The 25,838-nt window shown below is 56.2% G+C and overlaps 1 protein-coding gene and 1 long non-coding RNA gene across 6 annotated transcripts in view; one reads left to right on the top strand and one right to left on the bottom strand.

The window, feature by feature from the left end:
- Positions 1-356: 356 nt before the first annotated feature.
- Positions 357-25,838, bottom strand: part of NDUFAF3 (NADH:ubiquinone oxidoreductase complex assembly factor 3) — a 30,039-nt gene continuing 4,557 nt past the window's right edge. For 3 of the 5 annotated variants that reach the window (XM_038411747.2, XM_043519942.1, XM_043519943.1), the window contains exons 3-7: positions 2,935-3,024; positions 2,238-2,430; positions 1,731-1,797; positions 1,220-1,320; positions 357-598 (exon numbers count right to left, since the gene is read on the bottom strand). In XM_038411747.2, coding sequence (XP_038267675.1) covers positions 503-598; positions 1,220-1,320; positions 1,731-1,797; positions 2,238-2,430; positions 2,935-3,024 — 547 coding nt within the window. In that variant the 3' untranslated portion in view covers positions 357-502. Of the gene's footprint in view, positions 599-1,219; positions 1,321-1,730; positions 1,798-2,237; positions 2,431-2,934; positions 3,025-4,000; positions 4,071-4,441; positions 4,444-4,556; positions 4,565-25,838 lie in introns of those variants that run through there. The other 2 variants (XM_043519945.1, XM_038411748.2) reach the window with 2 other exon arrangements.
- LOC119859525 lies at positions 11,629-24,452 on the top strand. Its single transcript, XR_005294235.2, has 3 exons — positions 11,629-11,960; positions 16,747-16,845; positions 21,210-24,452. It is a non-coding gene; the product is annotated as an uncharacterized LOC119859525 (long non-coding RNA).

A 25,838-nucleotide genomic window follows, 5' to 3' on the forward strand; every position in this document is an offset into this window, starting at 1 on the left:
GCTCAGGGCGCCAATAGGCAGAAGGCCCCACTGCAAGGCTGGTGTTCACAAGGCTCCTCCCTCAGCTGCCAGGGTAGGTCCTGCCACTAGCATTCCTGGGGCCAGCGACAGAGAGGCTTTGAGTCACGGCTACAGCCTGTTCCAGGAACAATTATGCACCAACACGGAGTTAGCTGCCCACTGCCTTCCAAGGGCCAGGAGCAAAAGAGCTTCTGTAGCCCTTCTCTTCCTTTGCACGGTCCCCAGCAGATGAGTGAGTAGCCAGGCCCAGCCCAGCAGGAAGGAAGCCAAGGATGGGGGCACCCTGCCTTGAGGCCCAGACAGACCCCACAGCCCTGCACAGAAAAAGCAGCAGGCACAGCAGGGGCAGTCAGTTTATTCTGAACCATTTTCTCCTTCCTGTTAACAGTTCATGTTTCCAGGCCCTGTCCCACCACAGGTGGGGCGTTTCCCAAGGGCCAGTATCATGTCCTGCCGCAGGGACTGAGGGGCGCAGCTGCTTCTACATCAGGGCTCGGCCAGCACGGGGGGGGATGAGGGCAGCTGCAGTCACCCGACCCTCGCTTGTCAGGAAGTTGAATGTTGCACAAGCGTTAGGCTGTGAAAGAGAAGCCAGAGGCCCAGAAACCATCAATGACTAAGGCAGAGCCCTTGGCCATGTGGAACATTGACCCCAGCCCCTGTCTTCCTGGAAGCAGGGGAGAAGCAGCCCCCTGCACCCCATATGCTCTCCCCCCCCCAAGCCATGTTCTCATCTCTGCCCACCTACTCCCAGGCCTGCCTTTCACGGCTAGACACGTGATCGTTAGCCCAGGGTCTATGGCACAGAACTCTGTTCCCTCCACCTGAGGGTTGAGCTCGTGTGGCAGGACGGCATCTCAAGCAAACAGCCACCAAGGCACAGTGTGTGACCAGGCCCACACCCGTTGCAGAGCTGTGTGCGTGATCACAGGGATGCTGCCATTGCACAGTTCAGTGAAACGATGGGGTGGAGGGCACAAGGGGCCAGTAACTAGGTCACCCTTCACGCTCCCTGGCAGCCTCCACCCATCTGAGCGAGGGGCCAACGCAGAGGGCAGGGCCGGTTACCTTCACCTCGGAACGTGCCCCTTGTCCTGGGCTTCCTGAACAGACACTCTGAGCTGCTGCAGACAGCCCTAAGGCAGGGGCCTGGCAGGTCAGCTCAGCTTCACCGATGTTCCCAGCATGTCCCCCCTACCGTGTCCTGCACCTCCACAGCGATTCCACATTCCCTCATGAGCTTCAGGGCGCTGGGCTCCAGCCGCTCCACCTTGTCCCCCAAGCCCAGCACCAGGATTTCTAGCAGCAAGAGGCTGTGTTAGCCCCATGGCGAACCCCAGCCCTGCCCCTCGCCCCCCCCCCCAGTGGATGCACAGCACCTACAGCTTCACCCGCACAGCCAGTCCCTCCCCCAGCCACAGCCCCATCCATCCATTCAGTTTTAGTCTACAGTAGCCAAAGCCTTGTGAGTAAAACACTGAGTAACCCCAGCCTGGCTGCCCCACTCCCAACACTCAATCCTAGGCAGTGTCTGGGGAAGGGGAAGTTCTGCTTTGGCTCAGACAAGGGCAGGGTAGCAGGACAGGTGCCAGCACACACCAGGGGCAGGGCAGAAGCGTGGCTTGGCCAGTGCAGTCCCTGCTCCTGGCTCGCTCTGGGGAGCAGCACACCCACCCAGTGCCCAGCTTGTCTCTGTGCCTCCCACCTACCTATTCTCGGCTCCAGCAGCCGGAACAGTACCAGGCTCTCCTCGGTGATGTCCTGGTAAGAGCCAACCTGAAGGGAAAGAAAGGACACTCAGAGACAAGACCTCTCCTGCTCCCAATGCCACCTGGCTTGGAATGCAGCCTGTGCCCTGCATGGGGGAGGTGCCCCACTGAACCATCATGCCCACACTAGTCCAATAGCAACCTGCCCCTAGAGCTTGCTGCTGCCTCGACTGGGCAGGTTTCAACACACAGCCAGGGAGGCCCAGGTCAAAGCACCTGCACTCCCCCTTGGGGGCAGGGAAGAGTCAAAGTGACGGACCTGCTTCCAACCAGGCCTGGGTCTCCCACGCACCCACTCCCAGGGCTGGACTGGCCACCTGGGCATGGGGAACTCCACTGCCCCAGGACTGGGAGGGCAGCACAGTGGGGAGTTGAAAACCCAGGCCCTGTGGGGAGGGAGAGGACCCCTGGGGCCAGTCTCCAGGCCCTGGCAGCTGGGGCACTCACATTCCACTGCAGGATGGCACGTGGGATGATGGCGCAGGGCCCCACCACCTTGTCCCCATTGACGGTGAAGCCCCGGCTGCTGTAGCTGTCTATGAACATCATGCTGGAGGATTCCCGCTCCAGCACCTTCAGCGTTGTCTTCTGGTAAAGCTCGTCATCTGCAGGGGTGAGGTGGTGACCCCGGCGCGGCTGCCTGTCACAGGAAGGCTTGACTGAGACCCACCAGCCAAAAACCCCAAGACACTCAGCTTCCTCACCCGCAGTCCCCCTTGAGCAGAGACCTCCCCCCACGGTGCATAGTGGCTGGCTCCCCTACTGCCGTGAAGGGCCTCACCCCAGAGCCGCCCAAGGCTCCCAGACAGCCTTTGAGTGGCCACATCAAGCCCCACCACAGAGGGACTGAATACAGGAGCAGCAGCTGGGCCTGGATAAGAGGGGCCATGGGCACGGCTGGCCAGCTCTGTCTTGCTGCTAGAGCACCAGCCAGCCTGGACCTGGCCTCGTTCCCCAAAGCGCCCTTTCGGAGCGGGGGAGGCCGCTGCTGCTGGCAGGGGGTTGGCCCCGAGCGGCCAGGCTCTGCTAGCGGCTGAGGAAGGCATGTCCCTGGCAGAGTGAGGTCCGGCCAGCGCTGGGCAAGGGAAATCCAGGGAGAGGTGGTGCTGGGGCCCTCAGCTCTGCTGGGCTCCCCCGACCTTACCAGTCAGGGGCTCTCCTGGCAGCTGCCAGCCTCCAGCGAGGAGCTGAGCCCCCGCGGCAGAACATCCTCACGGAGGCCAGACTCATCCTGCTGCAATGACACGGAGAGAGGGCTCAGGGCAGAGCCGCTGGGCACCGGCCCAGCCTGCCCGGGGCCACCACTGAGCTCCTGGCGTACCACGAAGCACCAGGCAACCCCCGTGCACCCGAGACACCCAGCTGTGGGGCAGAGCCCTGGGCTGAACCACGGAGGACTGTGGGAGTGGATGGAGGGGCAGTGGGGAGAGCCCAGGGCTGGGGTAGCGAGGGGCTGCAGGTCGGGAGGGGGGGCGCCGGGGGGGGCTGCAGGTCGGGAGGGGGGGTGCCGGGGGGCTCCAGGTCGGGAGTGAGGGGCGCCAGGGGGGCTGCAGGTCGGGAGTGAGGGGCGCCAGGGGGGCTGCAGGTCAGGAGTGAGGGGCGCCGGGAGGGCTGCAGGTTGGGAGGGGGGCACCGGGGGGGCTGCAGGTCGGGAGTGAGGGGTGCCAGGGGGGGCTACAGGTCGGGAGTGAGGGGCACCGGGGAGGCTGCAGGTTGGGGGGGGCGCACGTGGGGGCTACAGGTCGGGGGGAGTACCGGGGGGGCTGCAGGTCGGGAGTGAGGGCCCCCCGGGGGGCTACAGGTCGGGGGGGGTGCCGGGGGGGCTGCAGGTCGGGGGGGGGTGCCGAGGGGAGGCTGCAGGTCGGGAGTGAGAGGGGGTGCTGGGGGGGCTGCAGGTCGGGTGGGGGGGCGCCAGGGGGGCTGCAGGTCGGGAGTGGGGAGGTGCGGGGGGCTGCAGGTCGGGGGGGCGCCGGGGGGAGGCTGCAGGTCGGGAGTGGGGGGGCGCTGGGGGGGCTGCAGGTCGCGGGGGCGCCGGGGGGGCTGCAGGTCGGGGGGGCGCCGGTCGGGAGTGGGGGGGCGCGGGGGGGGGCTGCAGGTCGGGAGTGGGGGGGCGCCGGGGGGGGCTGCAGGTCGCGGGGGCCCCGGGGGGGCTGCAGGTCGGGAGTGGGGGGGCGCCGGGGGGGGGCGCCCGCTGCACGAGTCCCGCTCACCCGGCCTGGAGACGCTGCCGAGGAGCAGCGCGGGGGAAGAGCGGCCGGCCGGGCCCTGCCGCCGCTCACGCTGCCCCCTGCTGGCCGGCGCTGGGAGCTCCCCGCTGTGCTCGGGGAGCGCCTGGTGCTGCCCAGGGTCTGCCAGCCCCTGCGCCCCCCTGCTCCGTGCTGGGCACCCCACTACCACTCTGCACATTCTCCCAGTCCCTTCGTGGTGTGCTGGGGCGGGGGACCCCTATGCACTGGGGGGCTGTGGTGCTCCCCAAGCCCAGGCCAGGGTCCCTGTGGCATGGCCGGGCCCCTGCAGCCCAACGGCAGCATCAGGGCTGCTCAGACATGGGGCCTGCAGCCTTCCCTGCAAGCCCCCCAGGTGTCTGCTTGGCCAGACAGAGGAGGAGCCTGGAGTGGATTTCACTAGCCCCCCCACCCCGGGACCTGCACTGCTTCCCCCACACCTGAGCCCTCACTAGGGTAGGGCTGAGCCAAGTGCCAGGGCTGCTGGAAAGCACCTGCCCCTGGGGACCAGGGGGCTTTTCCCGTGTGTCAATGAATTGACAATGAGTCTCTCAGCCTCAGCAGAGCGGTGCCGGCTTGTCCCCTCCCACGGCGGTGCTGGCAGATGGTTGCACAGATCACTTCCAAGCTGGCCTCGCAATTGTCAGAGGGGAGATGGGCTGGGGGCTCCCAAAGCTGGCCCCTGGCTAGTGCCCCACCTAAGGGATGGTCAACTGAAGAGAGCCCTGGCACAGAGCATCATGGGTAAAGACAGCCAAAGCAGCTTCGGAGGAGGGCTGGGTGCTAGCCGGGGCCTCTTGCACTGGAGAGGTGGGCTTTGCCGGCCCAGCACCTGACCTCAGAGACCTGCATGGGTGGGGCAGGCCCAGGACTTCTGCAGATTGGGTCACAGCTCCAGGAGCCAAGCTCCTACAGGCGGGGGCCCTGCAGACAGTGTGGCCAGGCTCTGCTCGCTGGGACTCGCTGGGATGGCGACAGAACTCCAGGACATTCCAAAACCAAAACTGGTTCCAAAGCCGGGCCGGGTTGCTCAATGACACCAATGCTGCCTTAGCACAGGGGCAGAGTTTGCCCTGATCACAGGCTGAACACGCTCCTTACTGAGGACAAAGAAAGGCTAATGGGGCCTGGCTGCAAACTGTTCTCTGGAAAGCCAACTTCCTCTCCCTACTGCACTACACACCTGCAAGCCTGTACAAGCCCCTGTGGCTTCAGCCTCACAAACAGGCCTGCACTGCCTGACCGCAGCAAGGGCGCCCGTTAGCACTCAGCTGGAGGAGGGCATCACACCAGCTGAAACACGGTGTCCAGCAGGAGAACCCTGGGGTGTGGGTTTTACGGGTGCTCAGCACAAGGCCCTGTGGGCTGTGGCTAGGCAGGCAGGATGCCCTTGTGGCTAAAACACTCTGGGTTCAATGCTGTGCTCTGGCCCAGATTCTCTGTGCCTCACAGACACCTCCAACCCTCCAGAAGCAGCAAAGAGAGATATTTTCCCCTGCCTCCTGGGGACTGAGGGGCATCACCTGGGCTCTGTGGGGACAAAGAGGGGATTACAATTACCTCCATTACTCCCCCCCCCCAAGATGTCTGCAAGGGGCTTGCACTGGATCCAAGTAGCCTAGGGCTGCTTTGGGAAAGCAGGAAAGTGGCTGTGGGTGAAGCTGGGGTCAGACCCCCTCCCCACCAAACACCTGCAAGCTGGACCTGAGCCACTGCAGAAACCCAAGCCAGCTAATCCGCTTGGATTTCAGGCTCAGGTTTCCCTGCTTGTCCCTGTAAACCAGCAGCAGGGCTGGGCTGGGCCAGGCCCCCATGTGCCAGTTTCCATCTCTCTCTGCCAGTCAGTGTTATTCAAGACGCCTCCCCTGACTTGTGCGGTTCAGGCGCCTCGGTGCCTCCTGGCTATACCCCGCCAGGGCGGAACCGCCTCTCCCAATGCCACGAGTTGCAATTAGCCAGCCCTGAAAGCTCAGCACAACTGGGGGCTCTGCACACCAGCTGCTTTCCCTGGCACCGTACACAAGTTGGCTCGGGGTATAGTTATTTCTAGGACTTTCCATGGCCCCATTGCTGGGGTAGCCTCCCAAAAGACATTTCTGCAAGTTCCCTGTGAGCCATGCAGTTCTCCCCCCATGTTACACAGAGGAGACCTGAGGGCCTGCACTATGAAGGGACCAGCACAAGGTTGCCTGGGGCAGAACTGGGGACTGAACGCAGACTTTGGGGGTCCCAGGCCAGTGCCCTAAATTCAAGGATGCCCTCCTCTGACTCAGGCTTTGGCAGTGGTGCTGTCCCATTGTCCCCCTTCCCCTCGTTCCTCAGTGTTACACAGGGATGGATCCCCTGCATGGCGCAGGCCACTGAGCGTCACCAACCCCCTCCGGGGATCGTCCCCTGCCTTTGGCTGAGTCACTGACATCCTCAAATCCAGATTTAAAACCTTCCAGTGAGAATCCACCATTGACACTAATTCAAAACAGCCAGTGCCCTGTGCCTCATGCTGCAGGGGAAGGCCAAACTCCCCCAGGGTCTCTGCCAAATTCCCCCAGGGGAAAATTCCTTCCTGACCCCAGATCTGGCGATTGGTTAGACCCTGAGCACATGGGCAAGACCCAGCAGCCAGCCACCTAGGAGAGAACCCTCTGCATTAACCCAGAGCCCTCCCCAGCTCGTGTCCCATCTCCGGGCCTTGGGATATTTGCTGCTAGCAGTCGCAGAGCAGCTCCCTGCCGTCATAGGCAGCCCCATTACACCATGCCCCTCCAGACACTTCTCAAGCTCGGGCTCAAAGCCAGTTAGGTTTTTCTGCCCCCACTGCGCCCCTTGGGGGCTGCTCCAGAGCGTCACTCCTCTGATAGCTAGAAACCCTCTCCTAATTTCCAGCGGAGACTTTCGCTCAACTGCAATACCTCCTCTCTCTGTCTGGTGTTATCCCTCGCATGGATTGCTAGACAGACAGCAGCTCACCCCTCGCCTGCGTTTGGTCAGGCTAAACAAGCCAAGATCCCCTCTTATAAGGCAGGTTTTCCATTCCTCAGTTCATCCTAGTAGTCCTCTGCCCCCATTCCAGCTAGAAATCATCTTTTGTAAACACAGGAGACCAGAACTGCACCTAGCATTCCAGATGAGGTCTCCCCAGTGCCTTGTACAAGGTATTAACAACTTCCCTGTCTCTGCTGGAAATACCTCACCTGACACATCCTAGGACTGCATTAACCTTTTTCATGGGTGCATCCCATTGGTGGCTCCTAGTTGTGGACAAGAACGGGAGCGAAGCCAGTCACAGAGCATTCAGACAGCAGCAGTGGAGTGGACCACTGGTCAGGTTCAATGTAGAAGTCCACCTAGATCTGTGTTCCCTGCTGATTCACCCTCCTGCCATCTCCACATGTCCAGCCCAGCCTATGGTTCACTTTGCCTCTTGGGAACGAAGGCTCCTGATGGCCACATACAAAGCACATGCACACTTCAGCTTCCTGGCTGGCTAGGTAAGTGGGGTCCTGGCAGCTGCAAGAATGACCCAACCTCAAACCCTGAAGGCCCAGCGACTTGGTGACAGTGATCCTGGCCGACAGGGCCCGGCAGCACTGGGGAGGAGAGGGGGGGCGCGTAGGGCCCTTGGGAAGGCACCAGGCAAGAGCATGGTGTACAATGGTTGTAGCTTACCATGCAACCCTTGTTCATGGAGCTCAGCAGCCCAATGGCAGAGTCTATCCCCCCAGGGGGTGGGGTGTCTGACATGGGAGGGGGCTGTCAGTTACGTGCAGAATTGTGCCATCCCAAATACTTGGCAATGGCCATGGTGGGGTTAAAGGAACATAGAATCATAAAATATCAGGGTTGGAAGGGACCTCAGGAGGTATCTAGTCCAATCCCCTGCTCAAAGCAGGACCAATCCCCAACTAAATCATTCCAGCCAGGGCTTTGTCAAGCCGGGACTTAAAAACCTCAAAGGAAGGAGATTTCACCACCTCCCTAGGGAACCCATTCCAGTGCTTCACCACCCTCCTAGTGAAAAAGTTTTTCCTAATATCCAACCTAGACCTTCCCCACTGCAACTTGAGACCATGATTCCTCGTTCTGTCATCTGCTACCACTGAAAACAGTCGAGATCCATCCTCTTTGGAACCCCCTTTCAGGTAGTTGAAAGCAGCTATCAAATCTCCCTCAGTCTTCTCTTCCACAGACTAAACAATCCCAGTTCATAGATTCATAGATTCATAGATACTAAGGTCAGAAGGGACCATTCTGATCATCTAGTCCGACCTCCTGCACAGCGCAGGCCACAGAATCTCATCCACCCACTCCTATGAAAAACCTCACCCATGTCTGAGCTATTGAAGTCCTTAAATCATGGTTCAAAGACTTCAAGGAGCAGAGAAGCCTCCCTCAAGTCACCCATGCCCCATGCTACAGAGGAAGGCGAAAAACCTCCAGGGCCTCTCCAATCTGCCCTGGAGAAAAATTCCTTCCCGACCCCAAATATGGCAATCAGCTAAACCCTGAGCATATGGGCAAGATTCACCAGCCAGATACCCAGGAAAGAATTTTCTATAGTAACTCAGATCCCATCCATCTAATATCCCGTCTCAGGGGATTTGGCCTATTTACCCTGAATATTTAAAGATCAATTACGTACCAAAATCCCATTATCCCATCATACCATCTCCTCCATAAACTTATCGAGTAGAATCTTAAAACCAGATAGATCTTTTGCCCCCACTGCTTCCCTTGGAAGGCTATTCCAAAACTTCACTCCTCTGATGGTTAAAAACCTTCGTCTGATTTGAAGTCTAAACTTCCTGGTGGCCAGTTTATACCCATTTGTTCTTGTGTCCACATTGGTGCTGAGCTTAAATAATTCCTCTCCCTCTCCTGTATTTATCCCTCTGATATATTTATAGAGAGCAATCATATCTCCCCTCAACCTTCTTTTAGTTAGGCTAAACAAGCCAAGCTCCTTAAGTCTCCTTTCATAAGACAAGTTTTCCATTCCTCGGATCATCCTAGTAGCCCTTCTCTGTACCTGCTCCAGTTTGAATTCATCCTTTTTAAACATGGGAGACCAGAACTGCACACAGTATTCTAGGTGAGGTCTCACCAGTGCCTTGTATAATGGTACTAAAACCTCCTTATCCCTACTGGAAATGCCTCTCCTGATGCATCCCAAAACCGCATTAGCTTTTTTCACAGCCATATCACATTGGCAGCTCATAGTCATCCTATGATCAACCAATACTCCAAGGTCCTTCTCCTCTTCCATTACTTCTAATTGATGCGTCCCCAACTTATAGCTAAAATTCTTGTTATTAATCCCTAAATGCATAACCTTACACTTCTCACTATTAAATTTCATCCTATTACCATTACTCCAGTTTACAAGGTCATCCAGATCCTCCTGTATAATATCCCGATCCTTCTCCGAATTGGCAATACCTCCCAGCTTTGTATCATCTGCAAACTTTATTAGCACACTCCCACTTTTTTTGCCAAGGTCAGTAATAAAAAGATTAAATAAGATTGGTCCCAAAACCGATCCCTGAGGAACTCCACTGGTAACCTCCCTCCAACCTGACAGTTCACCTTTCAGTAGGACCAGTTGCAGTCTCCCTTTTAACCAATTCCTTATCCACCTTTTGATGTTCACATTGATCCCCATCTTCTCCAATTTAACTAATAATTCCCCATGTGGCACGGTATCAAATGCCTTACTGAAATCTAGGTAAATTAGATCCACTGCATTTCCTTTATCTAAAAAATCTGTTACTTTTTCAAAAAAGGAGATTAGGTTTGTTTGGCACGATCTACCTTTTGTAAAACCATGTTGTATTTTGTCCCATTTACCATTGACTTCAATGTCCTTAACTAATTTCTCCTTCAAAATTTTTTCCAGGACCTTGCATACTACAGATGTCAAACTAACTGGCCTGTAGTTACCCGGATCACTTTTTTTTCCTTTCTTAAAAATAGGAACTATATTAGCAATTCTCCAATCATTCGGTACTATTCCTGAGTTTACAGATTCATTAAAAATTCTTGCTAATGGGCTTGCAATTTCAGGTGCCAATTCCTTTAATATTCTTGGATGAAGATTATCTGGGCCCCCCCGATTTAGTCCCATTAAGCTGTTTCAGTTTCGCTTCTACCTCTGATATGGTAATATCTACCTCTATATCCTCCTTCCCATTTGTCAGGCTACTATTATCCCTAAGATCCTCTTTAGCCTTATTAAAGACTGAGGCAAAGTATTTGTTTAGATATTGGGCCATGCCTAGATTATCTTTAACCTCCACTCCATCCTCAGTGTTAAGCGGCCCCACTTCTTCCTTCTTAGTTTTCTTCTTATTTATATGGCTATAGAACCTTTTACTATTGGTTTTAATTCCCTTTGCAAGGTCCAACTCTACTCGACTTTTAGCCTGTCTCACTTGATCCCTACATGTTCTGACCTCAATTAGGTAGCTTTCCTTGCTGATCCCTCCCATCTTCCACTCCCTGTATGCTTTCTGCTTCTTCTTAATCACCTCTCTAAGATGCTTGCTCATCCAGCTTGGTCTACAACTCCTTCCTATGAATTTTTTCCCTTTTCTTGGGATACAGGCTTCTGATAGCTTCTGCAGCTTTGATTTAAAGTAATCCCAGGCCTCCTCTACCTTTAGATCCATAAATTCTTCAGTCCAATCCACTTCCCTAATTTCCTTAATTTTTGAAAGTCAGCCCTTTTGAAATCAAAAACCCTAGTTGCAGATTTATTTTTGTTAATCCTTCCATTTAGTTTGAACTGAATTAGCTCATGATCACTTGAGCCAAGATTGTCCCCTACAACCATTTCTTCTATGAGGTCCTCGCTACTCACCAAAATTAAATCTAAAAGTTCCCTCAGCCTCTCCTCATAAGTCATGTGTTCCAGCCCCCTAATCATTTTTGTTGCCCTCCGCTGCACGCTTTCCAATTTGTCCACATCTTTCTTGTCTCATCCCAGCTCCATTCCCAGACTGAACATTGGGTGTAACCCAGCTTGACTCTGTTATCACTCGAGCTCAATGGTGCTGAGGCCAGCTGAAGGGCTGGGGAGACAGGCCCATGTGATCCCTGGCCCACCCCAGCTGAGCTCCCAGCAAGGGGGCAGTGGGATCACAACATTCAGTTCATTTGGTTTGTAAACGTATGCGGCAGGTGGAAATCCCCAGCCCTGGTCCTGGCTCAGGACCCAAAGCCTGGCACCTGACACAACTGTGCCAAAGCCATGGAAAGAGACACTGCAGCCAACAGCCCCTGGCCTTTGGCTAGACGCCCCAGAGGCAATGGCCAGGCGCTGCAGAAAGGGTTGGGCTCTGTGCGAGGGGCAGGCATGGCCAGGGATGACCAGCCCCAGCACAGACAGCAGGAGGGAGACAGAGCGAGGGGCTGCCCTTCCCTGCCCTTGGGGGAGCCCAAGTCTGCACCTGGCCTGGCCAGGCAGCTCGGCTGAGCAAGGCAGAGTAATAGCAAAAGTGAAACTGCTGCTGCTTGAAAAGGGGAAGTTGGGGGGGGGGCTAGTCCATGATTGGCTGCCCTGGGCTTCCCGAGAGGGACTCGCCTTGGGCGTCTCTGCATAAAACAGCCAGAGCTGGAAGGGCAGCTAGGCGAGCGGGGACAGGCACCGGCTGGAGAGGGAGGGAAGGAGCCCGCCTCCCCCCAGCCCTGCCTCTGGGCAGCCTGGGGCCACCCAAGCCGACTCCACGGCTCAGCTAGCTGCCCTGGCTGCAGGCCTGCCCTGACCTGCCGGGCTGCCTCCTGCCCCGTGCAGCATTCTGCGAGGGGCTGGGGCGCAGCGGGGGAGCCTGGTGCCCAGAGGACCCCGCGCAGCCTCCAGTCCTACCCAGGGGGCTGGGGAAAGCTCCCGAACCTGGCACAGCCTGAGGACGGCTGCACAGGACAACGCTCCCGCCCTCAGGACTGGCAGGTGAGAGGAGGGAGCTGGTGCCCTGGCTGGGAGAGCTGCACTTGACTGGCACAGCCAGGGGCTGGCATTTGACCCCTGACCCTGTCCAGCCACTTGCTGCCATGCAGGTTTGAATCCCACTCTGAGGATTTCCTATTTGCTCCTTGTCCCCGGGGGGTGTTCAGGGCTCCTGACTGAGCAAACAACCAACGGGTAGAGGAGCCGGATGAATCCCAAGTGCCCCTGGGCTGGCCCTGCCATGTGTCTGGGAGCAAGAGGAAGCTGTCAGCACGATAGCTGGGGTGTGGCCCATGGCGGGGAGCCCGGGCAAAAAGGGCGGAAATGAATCGGAGCGAGGAGTGCGCAGGCTGCCCACCCACCTGTGCCCAGGTTGGGAAGCCAGTGCCCTCGGGCAAGGGGACGGGAGGGATTTGATTAACCCGTTCTCCTCTCCACTGCCCCTCCCTCCCCCAACCTCTCACCCCAGCGTGACCACCCATGGTGAGCCCAGGCCTACTGCGCGGGTGGAAAGGCCGAGCAGTGGGTGCTGGCTGTGCTGAGCATGTCTCTTCTCTCCCTGCTGGGCTGGAGCCCTGGGGGTACACGCTGGTTCCCAGACTGTTCACTGAGGCCACCCTCCTGTGGCACTGTCTCTGCGATCCACCATCCCATCCATGCACTCTCTGCCCTGGCACCCCACCCCTCGGCCTGCTACCCTGGCTCCTGGCCCACACAGCTGGGCCTGGCTCCCTGCACTGTGACCTGGTGCTTGGGGTCACAGTGCTGCACAGGTTTGGCCTGGCCACGAGTCCGACCCTGGGGCCTCCCCTCCAATAGAAGTGTGTTTGCCTAGGCCAGGGCCTGGTGACAGGTTAATCCAGCCCCGGACATGGCGACCCCTCTAAAACCTTCTTGTGACCCACCGCTTGGGATACACGGGGCTAGGGGAGACACCGCTAGCTTAGTCACTCCTCCCTTGGGCTGGAATTCCCCCTGGGGAAGGTTCCCACTTCTGGAACCTTGGAAAGGAGAGAGGGACCTGCTGAACACTTTATCAACACAGGCACTTGCAGTGCTTAATTTGTGCCAGCGCAGAGCCCCAGCACCTCCAGGCTGGGCAGTTCAGAGCCCCAGCACCTCTGTACCTGGCACGTCAGTTACAAAAGTAAAAAAAACTGCTTGAGCCCCAGCACCCCCCTAAGCACTGGGCACTTGTCTTTGTCGGGCATGCCCTGCTGAGACAGGCCAGAACTGGAGTAGCCAGCAGCTTCCCGCACAGCCAGAGCTCTTGCCCCACTCCCCACAGTGCCCCGCATTGGGAGAGGGTGGGGCTAGAGTAGCCAGGAACGTCCTGAGCGTCCGGCACTCCTGCCCCCACCACAGTGCCCTATGCTGGGAGAGTCTGGGACCAGAGTAGCCAGGCTCTCCCCGCAGCTCTCCTGCTTCCATCCCACCCACATCATGAGCACCCTTGCAGCTAGTGCTGTGAACTTGTGCATGCTGCCGCACCGTGCACTTTGCTCTGTCGCTGCAAGCTGCAGCTAGCTCACATGAAAAGTGTGTCAAAGCTACTGTTGCTGGTCTGGATTCCCCTCTGCCCCACACACCACTGACTCTCCAGTTCCTGTTTCCCATCTCCTCAGCTCCCCACAAGCATTTCCTCCTTGCAGTTGTTCTGCCTGCCAAGAGTGCTCAGCCCCACCGTGGGGAAAGGCCCAACCAGCAAAGAGCAGGGAGGGGGGCTTCGAAGGCAGGTGAGAGAGAGAGAGCACGCACTGTGGAGGGGACTGGCTGGGGGGGGCAAGGTTACCAGGCCCTGTCGCACTGGGGCAGGCAGAGATAGGGCTCAGGCTACAGTGATGATGTCTTATTTATACAGCACTCCAGAGTTGCAAATAGGTGGCAGAGTCCCTGCTCCAAAGAGCCTGCAGCCGGACTAAGGCCATTGGGGGATTAGATAGGGAGCAGTGTTTGTGTGTTTAGTTGCCTCCCCATGTCCCACCTGGCCCACACACCCACCGTCCCTGGCCAAGTGTTCCTGCTGGGGAGGGGAAGGGGTTACAGGGAAGGATCCGGGGAGGATCCAGTGACAGATGAATAACAATTAGGTATTTGCAATTTGACCCTCTGCGCTTTTCAGCCTGGCTGCGCTGGGCTGGGGAGGGGTGGCCCAAGCTGTAGGTACTGCAGCAGTGGGCCAGGGCACAACGCAGACTGAGGAGACAGGCTGCCTCGCTTCACCTAGCCAGGCAGGCCCTCCCCAGACCTTAGGGGCCAGGCTGCGCAGGCTTGTCAGGAGAGGGAGGTTTGCAGACAAGCTCCACTAAGGAGGCAGCTTCTCTGTCTGGTGAGTGCCACCTGAGCAGGACTGGGAGTAGTGCCCTCTCCTGGCAGGGCTGAGGGAGTCCTGGGACACAGCAGGAAGCCAGGCAAGGCCTGGACTGTGCCTGAAAAGAAGCAGGACTGGGGGGGTGCAATCTGGGCAGATGGCTCCTCAGTGCCTGTCTGCCCCTCCCTAATGAGCTTGCTAACATTTGCACTAGAGCCTGCCGTGCCAGTGCCTGTGAGGGGGAATGGGGGAGGGCAGCACCAGGGGGCCTGGAGAGAGCTGAGGGGGGAGGAGGGGTGCAGAGAAGTGGGGGCATGGTGGCAGTGGTGCTGGCAGAGAGAATCTTGGGGTCTCTCCCCCTAGGTATTTGCACCATGCCCGCATCTCCAGCCAACACCTTCCCCCAAGTAATAACCCATGATTAGCATGGCCCCCAGCCGCTCCGGGCAAAACCCACGATCCTCCCCTGCATCCTTCACCCCAACCACAGCGCCCAAGGACTGCGGGAGGGGACCCTGCTGGAGCTGGCTCCACGGGCACTCAGGGCTCCTGGTGACAGTGCTGCTGGTAGTGTAAATCCCAGGGCAGTTCTCATCCCCGAAGCACTGGGATTTGCACTAGCATTGCCCATTGAAACCACGCCCCCGTCACTAAACCCAGGGGACTCGCCACTTACATCGAGCAGCATGGAGGCCAGCCACAGTTCACAGGCCCGACTGTTCACAGGCCCGACGGCTCAGACTCAGGCACCTGGCATTCCACAGGCCCGGTCAGCGCCAACACATGCCTCCCACAACCCACTCAGAGGCACAGCCTGAGCCTTTGGGGTAGCAGAGATGGTCCAGGGCAGAGCCGACTCCAAGCGCCATCTTTCCCAGAGCCAAGCCCTACCTTGTGCCAGCTTGTGGCTGTGACTCACGGCTGAGGAGTCCGGGCACTGGTCACAGCTGACTTTGTGCCACTTTTCAGAGCCTGCCCTGGAATCACCCTGGGCACATGGGGGAGGGGGAGCAACTTCACTTCCTGCGCCTCCCTCCATGTGCAGCAGGGGACTCCCCCAGAGACCCGACTGGGGGCACAACCAGCTGGATCCCCTTACTGAGTGGAGGGCCAGTGGCCCATAGGCCAGAGCAGCATGTGGTTGTTGGGGCTGGTCACACCTTGCTAGCGACAGACAGTGAAACGTTCAGAGAGGCGCAGAAGAGAAGAGATGCCAGGTCAGGAATTCCTCTGGGCTTGTCACCCCCCTTTCCCTTTAACCCCCCTCATAGACCCTCCTTCTCCCAGTGCTGGTGCTACTCCCTGGGGCTGGCTGTGTGCTCAGCAACTGGCAGCTGAACCCTTCTCCTGCTCCCCAGCTCAAACCGGCAGTCCTGTCTGCTTCTCCCCTCCCTGTGTGAGCCCAGCTGGCCCGTGTGAGATGCTGAACACCCCGGCCCCCTCCCTCGCATCAGCAGGAGCCACAGGTGCCTAAGCCAGGATGAAAGGACTGGGGTGGGGTGGGGGGGCTGTCTCGGGTTTCCAGGCATTAAACAAGCCTCTCCTACAATGCCAGATGCTCCTTCCTTAGGAAAGGGCTGGACCGCCCAACCAACCTCCAGGTGATCTCTTTGTTCTCCGCTGTCTAGCTTTGCAGCTTCAGCCATCCTGTTCAGAGCCCCTCCTGTTGGGAGCAGGGCCAGGCCAGCAGCGCCAGTACCAGCCTTTTCTTACCACCAACTCACTGACTCCCTCACCAGAACCTTTTCCAGCACTGCGCTGGCTGGGATTTGCCCCATAGCCAGTGATTCTGCCCTGTTCCTTGTGGAGCCTCCTGCTGAGAGTGGAGCTGCTGTAAGATCTCTCTCCCCCCATTACAATTGTACCCCTACAGCTCCTTCCCTACACCAATCCCATGCATGTGCTCACAGAGATTACTATTCCCACCATCAGAATGCAGCCCCCTCTGGGGTGGAGCACAGAAACTCTAACAGCACTCAGCACCAGCTTAGCAGAGTGGGAGTGAAGAAGAATCCCTTATCTAACAGAAAGGGCAAAAGGAATTTAGCAGAACATAATTACCCACATGGTTCTTTGGCCAGGACACATGCCGGGCGATCTTTAATAACCCTGCGTGGCCAGGCCCTTGGACAGGTCTTACTGGAAAGAGGACACCTCCAGCAACCCATGCCCCATTGCACCACGGTCACACACTGGGTTCACTAATGACTCCAAGGGACGAGCATCACTTTACATCACCACTTATTGCCGCTCCCTGGATTTCTAAAACCCAGCGACTGACCCTGTGCAGAGCAGCTTAGCTTCTGAAGTCAGAGCAGATCACAGCTCCAGCAGGCTCCGTTCCTCGGCTGGGATCAGAGGCTTCTCTGCTCCACGCACACAGTTTCTATGGGTAGTTTGCATGACAGTGATGAGTCTGCAGCATTAACTAACCAGGCTCATGAGGCCTTGATTCTGGATGGGTTCCTCTTCCTACAGTGATCTGCTGCGGGCTCGTAGACCCTGGGAAGAGGCTGCTGGGTGAGTTCAGGACAGTCCCAATGCTCCCTGGTGTGGGTCCCGCTGTTGGCAGCTGTGGTAAGTGCCTGTCCGCTCCTTGGCGTATCCCACGGACGGTTTGACTGTTTGCAATGCTGTCGTAGCCGTGCTAGTTTACGGGGTGTTAGTCTGTTGCTCTACACCCACCTCAGGAATTTGAAGATGGACTTTCCTGCTGGGCCTGGTTCCTGGGGATTGTTGCACCAGACACCCACCTGCCCACTCGATGGCGTGACAGCGGGCAACGGAATCCCAAAAGCAGCTGTCTTCCTCTGAGCATCCCAGCTGCGGTTGGATTTCGTTACCTGCTCTCCTGCCCGGGCATCTGTCAGCCCATCCTGCACTGGGGCAACCTCACACAGGGCTCATGGCATCATATGCATTTTCAAACTCTCTGCCAGCCCCAGAGACACTGCTCCAAGGAACATTACTGACAGGTAGGTACGGGAACCAGACAGCAAGTGTGAAAAATCAGGACAGGAGGTGGGGGGTAATAGGTACCTATATAAGAAAAAGCCCCAAATATCAGGACTGTCCCTATAAAATCCAGACATCTGGTCATGCTACAGGTAGGCACCGGGTCTTCCTGGGTTACAGAATGCAAGTCTCTTCCTTTGTGATAATGGTTTGTTCTAATGGACTAGAAGTAACTCCTTCCCTTCACAGCCTCTGCAGGACTTTCTCGGAGCAAAGGGACCTTGGATGGTTTGCTGCTCTCTGTGTACTCCACAAGAGCCAGGCCAGTCTCAGGTAGTTACACAGACAGCTATTTGGCTGCTTTAGACAACGGGCCAAGAGTTGGGTGGGATAGAGGCATAGTGGTGACAGGAACACAGATCACACAAGTTCCTGTAGTGAGCAACAGGACGCACCAAGACAGGGAGTGAGGCCAATGGCTTTACGCAGTAACCTCTTGGATTGAGGGGAGTTTGGTTCTTTCCGTCTTGCAACAAAAATCTCTGCAAAGACAACTGGGGCCAACTGCTCAGGAGTGGGAGAGCTGGAATATCAGGGGGCTGCAGACCAGGGCTACGAGGCGGCAGCCCTGCCGGTCTGTGGGCTGGTATTGCTCCACAGCAGTAGAATGAGGGAGATTAGAATACCCTGGTGGGAGCCAGGAGTTTTAAACTCTGCTATTTAACATGCCCAGGCTCCTTCTTGCTGTGGGGCCCCTGCGGCTCTGGGCAGCCACTCCCATGAAGGAGCACAGCAAGTGCTGCCACTGTGGCTGCATGCCTTGTGCTGGGGAAGCAGAGACTCCCTGCAGGCGGGGGGGGGGGGGGGGAACAGGAAGTGAAGGCAGGGCCTGAACAAGCGAAAGAGAAACCTCCAGTCCCACCCAATGGTTACTGCAACGGGTGCTTGGCTGCAGACTGTCTTCCAGCCAGGGAGCATCAAACAAAGCCAAGAGACCCCACTCCTGGGGAGGAGGGGATTGACAGACAGGCTGGCACTCAGCACTTTGCTGAGTAAAGTGGCCGGTTCCCCACCCTGAGCTGGGACCTGCAGAGGACTCCACAAAGGGAACACGCCCACCCAGGCACTGTGTTGCCTTGCCACTGTACTCGAAAGCCCCACCTCAAAGGACATGTGGTTTTGGGACCTACTGCAGCAGCCGTGCTGAGTGGGGCAAAGTGGGCACCCCACAAACTGAACCTAGTTGCAGTTCAAAGGCAGGTCCCAGATTGCATCTGGGCTTGCATGTGTAGGGGAGAGGCACAATACATGTCTCCTCACTCAGCAGGGCTCCCTTTGACATGAGTGAGGTCTGATTCGATCAGGGAGGAGCTGGCCCCCAAACTCTGGCTCTGCTTCCTCACTGCAGGCACTGAACCAGAGAGCAGCAGGAGGTTGAGTCCACAGGGCTCTCCTGCAGTCTTGTTCTCTTGCTATCTAAAGATAGCTGTGCATTTCCTGGAGAAAAACCACCAGAAGTGTCTCTGCAGAAGCGGCAGCCACCAGCTGCCAGCCACAATGTGGATGTGGCCACCTGCAGCAGGCCAGAGAGGACCCCAGCAGGAGGCTGAAGTCACAGGACACATGCACGTGCTTCCTGCTGCTGTGAGTGTAACTCAGGCTGGAGGGAGACGGGCTCTTTCCCAGCTCTGCGCCACAGGCTGGGCCTTGCACTAGCTAGTGCTCAGAAAAGTGACGTAGTAGGAGGGATCCAGCCAGCCCAGCACTGGGAGATAGAGAACTGGTCAGAGACACGGGGGGGATGTGGATGGGAAAAGCCCAGGGTCCTGTCTACAAGGACCTTCCCGTTATCTACTGGAGAACGGACTGACCTCGCCTGCTAGTGGGCGACTGCACAGTCTGTAGCAGTTCCTCTGTGCAGGTGGTGCACAGATGCAAGTAACGCGACACACCCCGAGGGCCCAAATCATGGGATGCCACAGCGCTCAACTGGGCACAGATGAGTCCAGACTCTGGAGAGCAAGCCCACGGTGCCTCTCCCCTGAGACACGGCATCAACCTGGGGCAGGAGAGACACACCCAGAGCCAATTCCTCTTCCCCTAGCAGGAGGCTCCCTCCAGCCTGGGATGGAGAGGTTGGGCAGGAGGACTTCACGATCCTGCTGCCCTTTAGGTTTCAAAGCTGCCTGACCTCAGTCCCCAGATGGCCAAGGAAAGAGCTGAGGGCAGACAAAATGTTCCTAGACAGCCACTGAAGGGAAGGAGGTGCTCACAGGCACCCAGCGGGCGGGTGAGGGCTGGATCCAGGTTTGGGCTGGAAGAAGCAGTAGACGAGAGGAACGGGAAACTAAGGCAAGGGAAGACTAGTGAGGTCCTGAAGCTCCAACCAGAGCCTCTAAGCTAGTGCCATGAGCAGGGCAGCAGTGAGATGCAGCAGGCAAGTCCACTGCAGCAATCTGGCATGCAGGGAGCAGCGCAGCTGAGGTGCTAGCATATAACATGTTTGTCTGAGATTCCTTGTCCCTTCTAAACGGGGCTGGGTGGGGGGCACTCTCTGCTCTCCAAGCTCCAGGCATAGGAACCAGGGTGACACTGGAGTCACTGTCAGGACAGCCGAGGGGGGGGCGGGGAAGGGAAGCATGGTCTTCCATGGAGAAGCAGCCATGTGGGTGATTTGAGCTGGAACATGACAGACCCTAGTCACCCTGCCGCCATCCAGGCCCTGGACAGAAATTGCTTTGGAATGACACGATCACTCCCGCTGAGCGAGCAGCCAGAGAGCCATCGGGAATGTCGTGTCCGTCCAAAGCTCTTTCGGCACCTCCTGGAGGGAGACTGAGCGCCATTAGCCCAGCATGCGATCCTGAGGATCCCACCCTGCCTGTACGTAGCTGTGTGACTGAAGGCAGACCGCTCTCCCACTGACTCTCTTTCCTGGTCTGTGGCCTTCAGTCCACGTATGCCTGCCTCTGGAAAAGCTCTCAATACAATGTGCAAAATGACTTGATACGTGGCTCATCATTTTCCCCGCCCAGTGTTACTTAGCGGGCAGAGCATAAGGACTCCTAGATTTGGTCTAGCAGTTAGAGCAGGGGACGTGGGCTCTATTCCAGCTCTGCCACTACTCTGTCTGGCCCTTCTCTGCACCTTCGTTTTCCTGCCTGTCCCATGGAGATGATACACCCCTCCCTGCCTCCCACAGGGCCATCAGTCTTCACTACTGACCGCCCGGAAGGGCCTGAATCCAGGCTGTGTTGGCCTGTTTTCCTAGCACTCCCCTCGCTTTGCTGTCTCAGCTGGAAGTGCCCAGTCTGGTTCTGAGTCAGCTTCCAAGTCCATGACAGCCCACATGCCCTCATCACATACTGCGTCATGGGAAGGTGAGCAAATCGGTGCGTTGGGGGAGACCCTCAGGAGGTCCTGATCACCACACCTCAACGGCTCTAAGTCTCCTGCCAAGCCATGTGCCCCCAGCACCAACTCCCAATAACGCCTCGTCCCCTTTGCCTGCTCTGCCAAGTCCCCTGAACCTGGGCTGCTTGCTGTGGCTTGAGTGGTTCCTCCCTGCCTGCACTGCGGCCACTCGGTGTTGGTACCCACAGAGTCAAAACAGAGCCAGCCCTCCTGAGGCAAGCCCTGCCTGGCCTCCCTGCTGGCCAGGGGACAGCTGCTCTTGCGCAGCCCGAGCAGGGTTCTTTTGCTGGTGGACTTGGCTCCCTCTGCACTGAGCTCTCAGCACTATGCACCCACCAGCGCATCTCACCCAGGGGAAGCAGTGAGGGAGCCCCAGTGCAGATGTCGTGCTGGAGTTTTCACCACTGAGATGCTTAACCCTGCTCAGAGCAAGCCCAGACCACACAGTGGTTAGCGCAGCGCTTCATCTATACCAGAACCGGAGTGTTGCCACCAGCTGCGGTACTGCAAGGGTGGAAAATGTGCAGACCCAGCCTCATGATCAATCTCTCCTGCCTCTCCTCTCTTCTCAGGTTGGACATGGCTGGGCCCACAGGCTGGAGAGCCCAGCAGAGCTAGGCAAGAGCAGGGGAACACCCTGAGGCACACAGGTCTCTTCCTGTCACTGCAGACAGTCAGTAGTTGGTCTGGCGTGACGAGGAATTCTCAGATCACCTCTTGGCTGTGAGTGGTGGTGCAGAGAGCACTGCACCTTTGCTGCATGTCAAGCAAGGGAAGAGGACATGGAGGGGACAGAGAGGTCTCTCCCATCTCTAACATGTTTGTGGCTACAGGGGGATCCGGCATGGCCCAACCCCCAGGGCTGGCTACTGGCCAGACATGCTGACTGCAGAGCCCTCTTGGTGCCAGCCCTCCAGTGAACACCACTTCATTCACATCTCTTGTTACTCACAAACCCAATGCGATCAGCTCTCCCTCATACTGCCCATGGGAAGTTGCGCCCTAAGGGGGGGGAATCTTCTCTCTTTTTGCTCCACGTGCCCTCCCCCCTCCATGGCTTACTGACCTTTGAGTGTGGGTTTGGCCTAGCATTAGCTTAGATGCCCTTTGGGGCAGGGAGCTCATCCTTCCACCCACCTGGTGGCACCAGGTCCACTGAGAGCACTATACATCTAACAACAGTATCTCCAGAGCAAACATGGAGCCCCAAAAGGAGACTTTCCAACATATCAAGGGGAGCCAGACTGCCAGCTCTCACAACAACAAGCAGCACTCACCAGGGCTGGGAAAGCAGGGCAGACCTCCAGGCTTCAGCACACAGTCTGTAGCTACCATCTGGGGGGATATGACAGAGGTCTAGAACATCATGAACGGTTTGGAGAGAGTGAATAGGGAAGAGTTATTTACCCCTTCATATAACACAAGAACCAGGGATCACTGATGAAATTGACAGGCAGCAGATTTAAATCAAACACAAGGCAGTACTTCTTCACACAACACACAGTCACCCTGTGGAACTCATTGCCAGGGCATGCTGTGAAGGCCAAAGTATAACTGGGTTCAAAAACTAATTAGATAAGGTCAGGGTAGATCGGTCAAGCCATGGCTATTAGCCAAGATACAACCCCACACTCTGGATGTGCCTACGCCTCTGATTGCCAGATACTGGAAAACGGGGGATGGCTCACTTGATGATTGCCTGTTCTCTTGATTCTCATTGAAGCATCTGGCACTGGCTGCTGGCAGCAGACAGGATACTGGGCTAGATGGACCTTTGTTCTGACCCAGCATGGCCATTCATATGTTCTGTGGCCCAGCGAATCTCCCCAAGTTTCTGCTGGGAAATATCCTCTTTGTGCATCAGCTACACGTCACCTAAGGAAAGAGAGCTCAATGGCACTTTGGGCACGCATATCAATGCCAACCACCAGTGCCATAGTGGCAGGAGAGACCAGGATGCAGGGAGAATGTGACAAAGAAGGCTGAGCTGACAGGCTTCAAATCCCCATGGCCTGCCTCTAGATCCTGCTGCTGGAGGTCCTTGATTTGCTTTGGGCCTCTAGGCACTACTGTACCACACAGTAGTCAGTCTGCTGTGGAGAAGAGTCAGACTAAGTGCAGCAGCTGAGGTCAATTCCAGCTTGGGTCATGAAATCCCCCCTTCCTAAATTCCCATCTCATTTCAGCGGGGTACTGCTGGTTTTCTGCAGTTTGCAAAAATACCAAGCTACTGCACAACAAACAGCATAGGGCCTAATAACGGTGACCCACGTTGGTGAAGCTCTTTGAAATCTACAGACTAAACGGCTACCAAGGTGCTAAGCATATTAACAATTGTTACAGGCAGCAGAGGACTAAGTTTTATTTCCTCTAGGACAGGGCAATATATACCTTTCTTTGTCTAAAGATCCTCCACTGGGAAGCAATGGATAAAGTTCCTAGATAGTAACCCTTCTGCCCCCACGGGGTCTGCTCTGCCCACAGACTGTTAGCCCACAGAGAAGAGACATGGGGAGGAGGAGCATGAGGTAGGGGAAGGAAGCGGAAGTGGGGTAGGGGTTTTTTACCCACGAAAGCTTATGCCCAAATAAATCTGTTAGTCTTTAAGGTGCCACTGGACTCCCTGTTGTTTTTCTGGGGTAGGTGAGTGGCTCTAGTGGTTCCAATTTCTTTGGAAGCCACCTGTTGAGCAAATTCAGCCACTGCCCATGGCCTTCAGTTGTGGGCTTCAACCGGCCTGAAGTTTGGGCTGCCCAAGTTCCATCCCAGGACTGAACGAGTTCTGTTAAATAGGAATTGGGAGGTCAGACTAGCTGCTCACAATGCTCTAAGGCCTTCGGTTCTGTGACTATAAACAGGCCTTTGAAATGATGCCAGGAGGAACGTAGCCGTGTAGATCTAATGGAGAGTCTGACAGCACACTCTGATCGTTGTCTATCTGCTTTCCTGTTGTGCCTGATTAACAAGATGTGCTGGCTCTCCCCTGAGCAGCCTCCCCCTCCTCACCAGTATTCTCTGTGAGTTATTGCCCCCACCCATGGGAACAGGCCGGTGTAGAATATTAGTGATCTCAGAGAAGGAAACAGGCTTGTGAGTGTGTGGAGCGAGCTGGAGCAGGTTTCTCTTTGCAGACAAGCTCCTTTATGGCTGAGAAAGAAATAGACCTAATGGAGTTTCAGTAATGGGTTTACTTGGCCAGCACAAGGTCATGTCCTTCAGTGGGTCAAAGGCCCAAGCTGTAGAAGCCCATGCTCAGAGCTGTCAGGATCACAACAGCCGTGTCTGTTCCCATAGCTGATGCTAGCAGGTTCCCCTTAGATCAGCAACTTCAGCATCTGTTTAGTCCCATTCAAGCCACCTACCTTCGCCCAAAAGTTAGACACACTGTCAAGTTCCAGATTTCAACATGCAGCATATTTCCCACCTATACTGCCATTAACCTCCGAGAGCCTGCTCCTGCGAGGTGCCAAATGTCCCCAACTCCCAACGACTTCAGGGCAGTTATTTGGTCTGTAAAAATGCTCAGCATCCTTTTGGGCGCCATAAATAATACATTAACCAGAAAAAAGCCAATTTCCTGGCCCCTGTGCCGCACATGCTGATTGCATTCCCCTCAGCTGGACAAGGAAGCTGATTAGTCCCTTTCACTTTTGTTTCTGATCAGTTTCAAATTGTTTAATTTTCTGAGTTGTGAACCCCTCAAGATCCAAACAAATAACTGTCTGTACTAGAGTCTAAGAAATCTGTGATGGAAACATTTCAGCTGGTCTTTGGTGTCCTGGCATGTTCCTTTAATAAAACCTGCATGTGCTGCTTTGAAGGCCTGATGACAATAAATGGACAGGATCCTACCAAATCAGACAAGCTATTCACAGGGTAGACTTCAAGTGTGGTTGGTGCACCTTAGAACCCAACTATTTATAGTCCATTCGGTCAACAGCAAGCAATGAAATCACAGACCTAACCCTCAGCAACGGAGGTCTGTACAGGACAGTGCTTCCACATTCAGCAATTTGAGCTCAGTAAGATTACAGCTCTGCCAAGGCGGGGAGGGGACACCAACATATCTGAAGGGAGCAGCACAGTCCCTCTTAGTAAGAGCCTGGCCTTCGTGTCTGAATACGTCAGCACCCCAGAGAGAGAGAGAGACACGCTGCCTGCCTGATGCTAACTCCACAAGTTGTGTTTGCCCCCTAGGTGGGGAGAACACTGGGGCTATGAAAGGAGCCCCAACCCTTGTGGAACTGTGCTCCATCATCTCAGGCAGTAACGGCCCCGGCCTATTGTGAAAGAGCTGGCATTTTTTCAGTATTCCCATCCCCAAATGTTCAAATAGCAGAAGCAGATTCGAACACATCATGAGATGGTTTTGAAAATCATGTGGTTTTAACAAATGGGGCTTTTAATCTGCACCCTGGATTCTGAGCCTTTAGGTGGAAACTGCCTGCACTCAAACTGTGTGCAGGGCTGGATTTTGTGGGACCGGCGCCAAACTTATTTGTGGGCCCCTATGGGGGCAATGGAGCATGGTGCAGGGTGGTTGGCCCCCGGAGCTAGGGGGTAGCTAGGGGAAATGGGGTATGGCATGGTTTTATCTTTGAAAACTCGTGGCGAACGGGGGAAGTCCCGGATGACTGGAAAAAGGCTAATGTAGTGCCCATCTTTAAAAAAGGGAAGAAGGAGGATCCTGGGAACTACAGGCCGGTCAGCCTCACCTCAGTCCCTGGAAAAATCATGGAGCAGGTCCTCAAAGAATCAATCCTGAAGCACTTAGAGGAGAGGAAAGTGATCAGGAACAGTCAGCATGGATTCACCAAGGGAAGGTCATGCCTGACTAATCTAATCGCCTTTTATGATGAGATTACTGGTTCTGTGGATGAAGGGAAAGCAGTGGATGTATTGTTTCTTGACTTTAGCAAAGCTTTTGACACGGTCTCCCACAGCATTCTTGTCAGCAAGTTAAGGAAGTATGGGCTGGATGAATGCACTATAAGGTGGGTAGAAAGCTGGCTAGATTGTCGGGCTCAACGGGTAGTGATCAATGGCTCCATGTCTAGTTGGCAGCCGGTGTCAAGTGGAGTGCCCCAGGGGTCGGTCCTGGGGCCCGTTTTGTTCAATATCTTCATAAATGATCTGGAGGATGGTGTGGATTGCACTCTCAGCAAATTTGCGGATGATACTAAACTGGGAGGAGTGGTAGA

Source organism: Dermochelys coriacea, chromosome 7 (assembly GCF_009764565.3).
Source record: "Dermochelys coriacea isolate rDerCor1 chromosome 7, rDerCor1.pri.v4, whole genome shotgun sequence".
Classification (NCBI taxonomy): Eukaryota; Metazoa; Chordata; order Testudines; family Dermochelyidae; genus Dermochelys; species Dermochelys coriacea.